Below are 11,557 nucleotides of genomic sequence, written 5' to 3'. Positions count from 1 at the left end.
GTCCCAAAGTCGAGATGTGTTGAGCCACTGTTTTCATAAGTGAACTATCTATTTGGGCTAATTTGTGACTGGAAAGCAAAACGTCACTCTACAGCAATACACGCTGTAGACCGATAGCAGCGAACATACAGCGTCAATCGTCGATAATCTGCCAAGCAGCGAAATGCATCAGTATTCATACATGTGCCACTGAAGATTCCAGCGTTCTCGCTAGCGGCCACATAAGTTCCAGAACAAACTGTAATGTACCTGTTGTGCGTGTAATCTCATCAGAAGGCTATAAGATTATCTAGATGATCCTCAGTAATTCGGGCACAGTTTGCGCAAGGCAGTGTTACATGCGTAATGGTGAGGTAACAAAATATAAAGAGTGTGTGCAGCATTACCATTACACCATTACAAATTGTTGCTATCGCAGTTATCGCTTTGCTGGTGAAACTGATTTCTTTTTTTTTTTTTAGTTTATATGGTCTGACAATCTCCATGGCAGAGCACATGCAGTGCTTGGCGGTTGCTTGGCAACGGTGCAGCGAGTTATTGCAACCCCACCGCCGTCTATACAGTTTGACTAACAGCTTCGCTGTTCAAACACATATAGAGTCACATAATAAGATATGCACGCGAATGCAAGAATCATGCATTTTGTTCACGTGGCGCAAGATTCATGCATGAACCAAAATTAATTTGATAATTTCATGATAATTTGATAATTTCAGATTCATGCACGAACCGAAACTGATTTGATATGGCCGCGCTTGCGTCCTTTGTGTAGCCCATGCGTGTTGCTCGGTCGATGACAAAACTCGACTAAATTAGGCGCTGCACATGCTAATACCCATTAGGCGCGCCTGGCGCGGCAGGACAGATTGGCGCAGAATTGGCGCAGGGTGGAAGCGCAGCACTTCTACCCCTGGCTAAGCCGACGTGCATACTTTGTCGTCGCACTATGCTTAGTGTTGAATCAAGCTTCATCCCATAGGTCACTCGTGTCGCCTTTGTCACTCGCGCTGTGTTCCTTTCTTGCTGCTTCCGAAGCTCATTATGAATGTACAAGCACCAGTTGAAACCCGTGAAAACAGGTGTGTAACAAGTGCGCAGACAAAACTGCCAGACGAAACAAAGGCAACATGTGGGAACGCCTAAACTCATGGCAAAAAACAAGCGCACGCGATGGTGATGGCCATAGGGCTATCAAACATTTGAATAGGTATAGGCATGAAGAGAAATACGTGGGCATTTCGATGATGATGATGATGATGAAGATATTTGCAGGTACTGAGCTGGGCATTGTTTTCACAGTCCCGAGTAACTTTATAAAACCACTATTCGTTATTCAAGTGTTGTGGAGATATAATGGAGATAAAATTTGACACGCTACTCTAACACATTTGGTTAACTGAACTTTGTAGTAGTGAAATATTTTTTTTACGTTAAACTAATGAACATTTGAAGGGAGATTTTCAAAAAAGTCGCTCATTTAAAAAAATCATTGAGCTGACGTTCACTATAACAAGATTTGACTACCACTATTTTCATTGCATGTGCAATTTGATTAAAACCTCCAATCAGATTTGAGAAGCTTCAAATACATGAATGCATTGATTGATATGTGGGGTTTAATGTCCCAAAACCACCATATGATTATGAGAGAAGCCATAGGGGAGGACTCCGGAATTTTAGACCACCTGGGGTTAACGAGTACCCAAATCTGAGCACATGGGCCTACAGCATTTTCGCCTCCATCGAAAATGCAGTCGCCGAAGCCGGGATTCGATCTAGCAACCTGCGAGTACCTTGGCCACTAGACCACGGCGGAGGGGCAAATGCATGAATGCATGTCTTGCACAAACTAATAACATCACAGCAAACAACACTGCAGTAAATGGGTTAACCTGAAAACGAGAAGTACACGTGTTGATTTCCTGGCCATTTATCTGACTTGGAGTTTTTGACAAAGTGCTTCTGACTGTTTCGTGAAACAAAGACGCAGTCCACACCTTAGACAGCGCAGCGGCTTTCGAGGCGACGGATTGTCTGGAAGGCGGCCGCACGCTCGTGGCAAAGGTGGTGTCCCCGGCTCCCTTAGTCACTGCCCTGGGTTTGGTGGACACCGACAGCCGTGCAGACGGACGTTGCACTGTAATTACATTTTTTTATCATTATGCAAGACTCACAAGTGAAAGATTTTGTACTGCGAAAACCGGTACATAAGTCAAACATTTTTTTCTTTTTGAAAAACAGCCATAAAAAGTTGACCACTGTCTTATATAACAGTCATTTGCAGAAAGTCTTCTTCGGAAGTCTGGCCACTACGGGCAACTGGAGTCAACCACCTCCATTGCCACCATCAGTGTCGCTTTGTTTAGTGACCGCCTTGTGCTGTAGGTGCCCTCGTTTCAAGTTTTTGTTATTTTATGAATCTATTTGGGCACTGAGCAACTTTTTTTTTCTGGTTCTTGACCAGTTGCTGACGACAGTTCACAATAGTGTTCAAGAAAAAAACAAGGCGATTGAGCTTTCAAAGGCATGAAGAAATGTGGTCCAAAGTGTGTGGGGATGCTAGCGCATATGAATGGGAGCGGGAGCTGCAAGTCACGAACAAAAGCTATTTTAAGGGGTGTTCTCGCTTCTCCAATGTGACCGGATACTCTTTTTTTGTAACTTCCAGCAATGCTAGCAGCTCTGGTTACAGCAGCACGCCCGGCTATTATCGAGTGCACCACAGACGCTGCTGGTGGACGCTAAAGAATCACGTCATGACATGCAGCCGTAAGAAGAGCACTTTGTTTTGGAGCCAGACTTCAGCGTATCTAGACGTGGAGGCAAAAGTTGCAGAGTTCATACGGAAGCTGCGCTCGCATCATGATTGCAACCAGTGACCTCCGAGTGAGTTTCAATCAAAATGTGGACACTGTTGGGATGTTTTACAAAGGTTCTGCCACGTGAAATTTACATGTAAATGCACATGTAAATAAATGGCATTTTTGCTGGCCCCCATTTGGAATCGCAGTAGTTTCACAGCAAAAGTGCCTTCTAATACTTTGGCCTTTCTAGGAACTACTCTTTCTTTTTCCAATTTTCAGTCGTTCAAAGTTGGGTGTTTGACCTATAATCCAGTTCTGACAAAATGGGTTCCTCAAATGCAAGATTCTTAATGCTCAAAGATCCTTAATAATCCTTAAACTAAGCCCTCATCACACCAAACCGCAACGATATTAAGTATAAAAGGTTATTGCATTTTGTTTCTGTTGTGATGTTGATGTCATAAACTTCACACAGCTACTGGTGAAAACTTTTGCATGGAGTCGATAATGGTACTATATTGTCCCGTGCTTGCTCAAGAAAGACTATGGCAGTTCTGCATGCGCCACGAAGGACTAAGAAATGAACGAAAAAGAAGAACTCGCTTGCGCGTTCTATTAAAGAAACTGACCTGCTTCTGGTGTCTCAATCTCTGCGGTTTTGACGTCGTGACAATATTAAACAAAAAAAAAACGACAGTCCCTTCACCTAATGCTAACCAAATCTTAAATGTAATATTTTTGTATTTAGAGTATTAAGGGTTTTACATAATTATGAGAGACGCCATAGTGGAGGGTTACAGTAAATTCGCCCACCTGGTGTTTGTTAATACCCCTGTCACACGTGCAACTTAGGTGCACTTTGGGCGAGTGTAGTTAAGGGGGGACACGGGTTTTAAAAGCCGAAAAATCGTCAAAAAGTTGATTTTTTGGAAATGGCAGTTTTGCTATTTCCATCCAATATTCTACCATTTCGCCAAGTTTTATGCAGTTTGAAACGATATCTTAGCCGTAATATCAATTTTAGCACCAGTGCCAGCTAAATATGAGCCAAGAATTTGGTAAATAAAGCGCCTTTTCCGTGACACGCGACGGCCGTCATATTTGTCCGACAGCCGCGAATCATATATCGTTTGAAAGCGCAGCCTCTCGTCTTGATTTTCGCGCCATTTTCGGCTCCGAGCGCGCGTTGGCTGTGAAGATATCCCGATTCAAAAAGAAGTCCCAACACGCGCAGTAATTGGCCAGTTACGGCACGTGACCCGCAGCGGGTCACGCCATTGGCCTGACAGGCATCGTCTGCATCACTCCGCGGCGACTGTGCGCACACCGTACGCGTCAACTGGTTTTCGCACGTGAGCAACGATGTCGACGCCGTCGCCGAAGTTCGCTACGAAGTACAAATTCGGAACAAAAAGGAAGAGGAAGACTCCGTACAACTTCCAGAAATGCGCTGCTGTGCCACCACCAGTTCCTGACCATGCGGAGAACGGCGTGCTTCCCGAGTCGAGCGGCGCCGATGCGGGCGTGTTAGGCCTAGTCCCCCAAAGCGCTCTTGACAACCGCCGCGGGTCTTCGTCGTCGTTTCGGCACGACACTGCAATGTTGCAGCCAGAAGATTTGCGGCGTATAGAGAGTGAAGCTCAAGAAAAACTTAATGTACTTGCTTCAACTCCTGCTACTGCCCGAAAATCTGACTTTTTGGATCGTGATGACGCTGCCACACAAGCTAGCAACGATCTCGCTACAAGTTTTTTCATCGCTAGTTACGACTCGATGAACGCGCTGCTGGCGTCTACCAGTTGCAAGTGTACAATTTGTGGTGGTAACCTCACGGTGCGAAAAGGTGAGCGGGATTTTGGCCTTGCTGTGAAGTTTGTTGCCGAATGTGCGATCTGCGGCGATAATGTGCAGGGATGGAGCTCGCCGCGCGTGAGCGGCAAAGCAAAGCTCAGGCCTTTTGTCATAAACATCCTTGCGGAGCGTGCAATGCAGAGCACCGGAAACGGGCAAACCGCAATGAACGACATTTTTGCGGCGATGAACATTTCGGAGAGAGGAATGCACAATAAAACATGGCAGGGACACTTGAAAACGAAACTCGTCCCCGCGGCAACCGATGGGGCAGAAAAGTTGATGGGGACATGTGCACAATTAGTGCGCGATTTGTACCGTGACCTAAATATAAACAGCCCGGACAACATCGCTATATCGTTCGATGGCACATGGATGACGCGCGGCCACTCGTCTCATATCGGCGTCGGCACCGTAATTGAGCTCTACACAGGATTTGTGCTCGATTATGTAGTGCTCAGCAATTTCTGTGCTGGGTGCGCACGGGCACCAAAAGAAGTTGACCCTGCCTACCAGGCTTGGAAGGAGGCACACGCATGCCAGAAAAACACGGACAAAAAAGCTGGGGAGATGGAGGTGGAAGCGGCACTGATCCTCTTCCAAAGATCGCTGCAGAAGCATAAGCTGCGGTACACGACCTTGTTGTCGGATGGTGACAGCCGCGCTTACCTTGCTCTTCAAGATGCGAAAGTCTATGGATACATACCCGTGGACAAGGAAGATTGTGTTAACCACATTCACAAGAGAATGGGCACAGCACTGCGAAATCTAGTTTCCAAGCAGAAGTCCTCTGGTACAGAGAGTCTCGGTGGGAAAGGAAAGCTGACTGGTGAGCTTATCACCAAGCTCAGCAGCTACTATGGCTGGGCCTTGAAATCGCACAAAGGTGATGTCAAGGCCATGCATAAAGCAGTCATGGCCACATACTACCACATCACCTCAAACGATGTCACTTCTAACCACACTCTCTGTCCAGAGGGCCCAGATTCATGGTGCCGCCAAAACGCAGCAAAGGCCAAAGGTGAGCCTGCTCCAAAACACCGCCACAATCTGCCACCCCATGTATGTGAGGCGCTTCTTCCAGTTTACAGACGTTTGTCTGATGAATCGCTTCTTCGGCGATGCCTAAGAGGGAAGACCCAAAATAACAACGAGTGTCTCCACTCAATTATTTGGGCACTGGCGCCGAAGGAGAAACATGCATCATTGTTTGCTGTGCAAGCTGCTGTGGCAGAGGCTGTAATGAAGTTCAATTCTGGGTATGAAAAAGCTTCTACAGCCATACTTCAAGAACTTCAGCTAAACCCTGGCCAACAGTTGACCAAGCGCATGAGTGAAAAAGATCGCCACCGTGCTGAAGCATGCGCACGCAAGCATGCTTCTGCAGAAAACTTGCAGCGTGTGCTACGAAAACAACACCGAAATGACTCTAAACAGACAGACTATGTTCCTGGAGGGTACTGATGCTAGGCCATTTGTGAACATTGTAAATAGTTTGTGATTTTCTGTATTAAATATGAGCCTATTTTGTTTTTTGACGTTTTCTCAGAATGTCATTTTCGATGTTTTTGAAACTTGCCAAAGCGATATCTTGGTCTTGAGGTCACATAGAGCCACAATTCTTGTGGTGGCATGTAGCTACATATGTCTCCTACACAAATGTAGGAACAGATTTTTCAATCTAGTCTTTCTAAATTTTTATTCTTGGTACTAATTTAATCGCTTGATAGAGATATCTGGAGATTAAACTTCAAATTGCTATAAAATTGGTAATACTTGTAATATTAAAAAAGTAATCCTACATTTGTGTTAATTACACTTCATAGTATCTAGCCATATGTCAATATTAATATTCTGGCCAATAATTGCCTTTCCATTGTTCTGATAAACAATATAGGATTAATTTTAATTATCTCTGCAACTGGCCAACCAATTTCAAAAGCAATTATATTTTTGAAATCAGCTTGAAAAACTCTGTCTGGGTTACAATTTTCATTGAATTTGGTCAAGAAATATAAAAAAAAAATTTAAAACCCTCTTCCCCCCTTAAGCTCACAAGGCGTCAATTTGGCAGTTCGCTGCTACACGAGAAAGCGAAGTGTACTTTGGAAATAATGGCAGTGGCAATGGCTGATTCGTAGCGCAACATACATTTGTTATTTTTGCGCTTGTGTCTCATCGTCGGATCACATTGTCTTCGTGGAAGTAGCGCTAGTGGCACACACCATCGTAAATGACTAGAGAATGCCCATGTGCAAGTGTGCCTGGAAGTAAAAAACAATGTGACTGACACAGCCATTGCAAAACAATGTGTTCCCGCATTTCTTCAGCGGGCGTAGCCGCGAACTGCATGATGGTGAGAGTAGCGAGGTTTTTCTTTATATTATGACTTGTTTTAATAGTACATAGCAATATCCCTTATAACGAAAACAATAGTTCAAAAACAATATGAGTGCCGCTTTATGCAACAGCGTATTTCTGTGCAAGCCACTGTTATCAAGGCTACACACTTCGTCACAACAAAGTGAGGTTGGGGAACACACTTGCCGGCAAGTGTACTTTGCGGTGAGTGGCACTAAACTTTCTTGTGTGACAGTGCGCAGATCACACCCGCGGCGAAGTGTTCTCACTCAAAGTGCACTTAAGTTGTGACACAGGTATTACACGCACCTACACCACACAGTACAAGGGTCTCTTGCCTCCATTAAAACGTCCCTGCCACGGCCAGGATCAAACCCGTGAGGTCAGCAGCAGAGCATCCTAACCACCGATGCACTCTGGCAGACTCTAAGCAGAACAAAGGCGAAGGCACATGCCCTTCCTAGACATTAATTATGCGATGACGTTTATTGAATCAGAGAAGTCGCAACGAGGTCGCAACGGAAAAGAGCCGTGCAGCAAGGCTGGAAAAGGCGGCACAGGTTCTCGCGCAATACTGAGAGCAGGCTTTTCATCCTCTTCCGAAGGCGCATAGGCGTTGGTGCATATGCTCTACTACAACACCCCTGGGGTGAAGTGTAGCCATCCTGGCGACTCACGGAGTAGGTACAATGAGGGGGTCGTAGTAGAGCTTGAGACGGTCGACGTGTATGGTCTTGCGTCCTCGACGGTGCAAATCTGGTGATTGTGTGAGGGGCTCGACTATGTAATTCACTGGCGAGGTCGCATCAATGATACAGTACGAACCATGATACCACGCCAGAAGTTTAAAAGAAAGGCCAGGGACGTGTGCGGGCGCCCAAAGCCAAACAAGGGAGCCAGCACAAAACGTAGGAGCTGTTTGATGAACGCCGTCATGTCGAGTCTTTTGTCGACCTTGAGATTCACTTGTCAGAGAACGAGCCAACTGACGGCAGTCTTCGGCGTATATGGCGACTTCAGAAACTGGAGAGCACTCAGATGCATCAGGGCGGTACGGAAGTATGGTGTCCAGTGGGTGGGAAGGTTTGTGGTTGTACAACAGAAAGAACGGGAAAAAGCCGGTAGCCGCTTGCGTAGCGGTGTTGTAAGCCAAAGTAACAAAAGGTAGTACAGCGTCCCGATTAGTGTGGTCGAAAGAGGTGTACATCCTCAGCATGTTGCCGAGTGTGCGTTTGAACTGCTTGCTTAGACCATTTGTCTGTGGATGGCAGGCGCTAGATTTCCAGTGAATGATGTTGCATTCAGCGAGGACAGCTTGGGTGACCTCTGACAGGAGTACACGATCCCTGTCGCTGAGAAGTTCCCGCGGAGCACCATGGTGTAGAATGAAGCTGCGGAGAATGAAGAGTGCAACTTCGTGGGTGGTCGCTGCTGGTAGAGCTGCATTCTCAGCGTAGCGCGTGAGACGATCGACGCCGACAATAATCCACCGGTTTCCGGAGTCACCATACGGGAAGGGGCCGTAAAGGTCGATACCCCTGCGGTCAAATGGGCGAGCCGGACACGGGAGCGGCTGTAACATGCCAGTAAAGGTCCCGCGGCGGTGTCTTGTTTTGTTGGCGTGTAGTGCAAGACTGAACGTATTTCTGCACAAAGCAATACACCCCTCGCCAGTAATAGTGCTGACGCAGCCTTTTGTAGGTTTTCAGTACACCGGCATGAGCACTTTGGGGATCTGCACGGAATTTCATGCAGATGTCAGAGCGCATATGACTAGGAACCGCAAGGAGCCACTTCGGACCACCTGGCTCGAGGGTACAGAATGTTGTCTCGCACAGAAAAGTGGGCTTCTTGATGGCTGCCTGCTGTCATCTGGCCGCCGAATACGTAACACAGCGTAGCGCTCTCGTGGAAGGGACAGCCAACGGATCGGTAAGGTAGTCGAGTAACATGGCAACGTATGGATCCTTACGCTGCTCCGAAAGCATGTCAGTGGTGTCAAGTGGTAACATTGTGGTAAAAAGGGGCGACATAGAAGCCACATTCGGTGTTATTGGCGAGCTGGACAGTGCATCAGCATCCGCATGCTTGCGATCGGAATGATATACAACACGAATATCGTATTCTTGCAATCGAAGTGCCCAACGGCCCAGGCGTCCAGACGGGTCTATGAAGGTAGAAAGCCAACATAGAGCGTCGTGGTCTGCGACCACGTCGAAAGGACGGCCGTAAAGGTAAGGGCGAAACTTCGTCAACGTCCAGATTATCGCCAAGCACTCCTTCTCTGTCGCGGAGTAATTTAATTGAGCTTTCTTGAGAGCACGACTTGCATCAATGAATACGTATTCAGCTTGGGTGCCTTTCCGTTGTGCCAGAACTGCACCAAGACCGATGCCACTTACATTGGTGAGAATTTCTGTGTCAGCAGTGGGGTCGTAGTGACGAAAGATAGGTGGTGAGGTCAACAGGCGGCGCAGCTGGCGAAATGCGTTGTCACAAGCAGGCGACCATGCAGATATGCCTTTGCTGGTGGCAGGCAGACTCGTCAGAGGTGCAATGATGCACGCGAAGTTACGCACGAAGTGACGAAAGTATGAGCAGAGACAAACGAAACTTCTGAGGGCTTCAAGCGATGTGGGCTTTGGAAATTATGCGACAGCTTGAAGCTTATCAGGATCCGGAAGAACGCAGTCTTTTGAGATGACATGTCCCAAGATGGTTGGTTTTCGTGCTGTGAAGTGGCACTTCTTGGTGTTAATTTGTAGGCCTGCAGAAGTTAGACACGTCAAAAGCTCATGAAGACGACCAAGATGTGTCGGGAAATCATCTGAAAAGACTACGATGTCGTCCAAGTAACACAAGCAAGTTTTCCATTTGTGGGCACACAAGATGATATCGATCATGCGCTCAAATGTCGCAGGTGCGTTGCAGAGCCCAAATGGCATGACTTCGAACTCATATAGGCTATCCGGCGTTACAAACGCTGGTTTAGGGCGATCACATTCAGCCATTTGCACCTGCCAATACCCAGAACGCAGATCCAAAGATTTAAAGAACTCGATACCTTGTAAACAGTCAAGAACATCGTCTATTCATGGTAGCGGGTAGACACCTTTCTTCGTAATCTTGTTTAGGCGGCGATAGTCAATGCAAAATCGAATGGTGCCATCTTTTTTCTTGACCAGTAGAACACATGACGACCAAGGGCTTTGAGAAGCCTGTATAATTCAACGTTGAAGCATGTCATCTACTTGCACCATAATGACGGGGCGCTCTGTGGCGAAAACGCGGTAAGGATGCTATCACAGGGGCAAGTGTCAGCCGGTGTCAATAGTTTGACTGATAGTCGTGGTTCGGCCTAACGAAGGTTGTTGAAAGTCGAAAGAAGAAAGAAACTTGTTAAGGAGATCAACACGTTGACGGCGATGAGAAGGGGGAAGGTCTTCATCAATGGCGTTGTTGAAGGCTGGTGAACTTGATGGCTCAGACGCACGAGTGATTGTTTCGATTTTACAACATGCGGTTTCATCGGCAAGATCAAGATCGTCGATATGATCGACAGGTTGTACATATCCGAAAGTTTCACCACGGAGTAAGCCAATGGGGTAGTTGCTGTGGTTGGTAACCAGCATTATGGTTGAACCAGACGCAATTGTGAAAATGGCGAATGGAAAAATGCTCATGCGTTCAGTAAACACTGAAGATGGCGTAAACACTGAAGATGGCGTAAACGCCACAGTGGCGTCAGGTTGAGCAGCACATGAAAGAGTAATAGGGACTGAAGCTTCCGGAGGCAAGTTGGTGCCGTCGTCAACAATGAGTTTGTAGGGCAAAGGAGAACGGTCGGGCGATGGAAATACACATGTTGGCACAAGGGACACTTCTGCAAGTGAGCAATCAATGATAGCTTCGTGACAAGTAGGAAATCCCAACCCAGGATGAGGTCATGAGAGCAAGATGGTACAACGAAAAATTGGACGATGTACAGAATGTCTTGGATGACGACGCACGTTGTACACACATCTGAGGGCTTGCGCGTTGCGAGCTCGTTGTGAACAGCACCATGCCAAAGAAAGATGTGATCACTTTCTTGAGTCTCCCACAAAAGTTTTCGTTCATCACACACACGGCAGCCCTGGTATCAATATGCGCTAGTGCGGCAACTCCCTCAACATAGACATCAATAACGTTTTCTGGTGAAAATAGAGGCCTTGAGAATTTCACAGAAGTTGCAGTTCTTGCCTCCAAAACTGCACTGATTAGTTTCCCTGCTCAGGAGGTGGTCGACGACGCACAGGTGATGGGGATCGGCGACGCGGGGATGGGAAATGAGCACATCATGAGGGGCGATCTGAGTCTGAGTGCCTTTGTTCAGACGCAGATGTGGGGGCATGTTGCAGCGCGTAGGTAGGAGTTCCGAAAGAGGCGTACGTAGGTGTGGCACGGCGGCAGCAGACGCGTACAATATGGCCAGCAATGCCACACACGATGCAGATAGGGCGGTTGTCATAGGTGCGCCACGCATCAGATGGACGAAAAAA

At 47.0% G+C, this 11,557-nt stretch overlaps 1 protein-coding gene across 2 annotated transcripts in view; it reads right to left on the bottom strand.

The window, feature by feature from the left end:
- The window catches only part of LOC119163054 (uncharacterized), a 149,105-nt gene that overhangs the window by 56,991 nt on the left and 80,557 nt on the right, over positions 1-11,557 (bottom strand). For both annotated transcript variants that reach the window (XM_037414988.2, XM_075874304.1), the window contains exon 10: positions 1,998-2,137. In XM_037414988.2, coding sequence (XP_037270885.2) covers positions 1,998-2,137 — 140 coding nt within the window. The remainder of the gene's footprint in view (positions 1-1,997; positions 2,138-11,557) is intronic.

The sequence above is a fragment of the Rhipicephalus microplus genome, chromosome 9 (assembly GCF_043290135.1).
Source record: "Rhipicephalus microplus isolate Deutch F79 chromosome 9, USDA_Rmic, whole genome shotgun sequence".
In the NCBI taxonomy this organism is placed as follows: Eukaryota; Metazoa; Arthropoda; class Arachnida; order Ixodida; family Ixodidae; genus Rhipicephalus; species Rhipicephalus microplus.
This window is presented reverse-complemented; position numbering and strand designations above follow the sequence as displayed.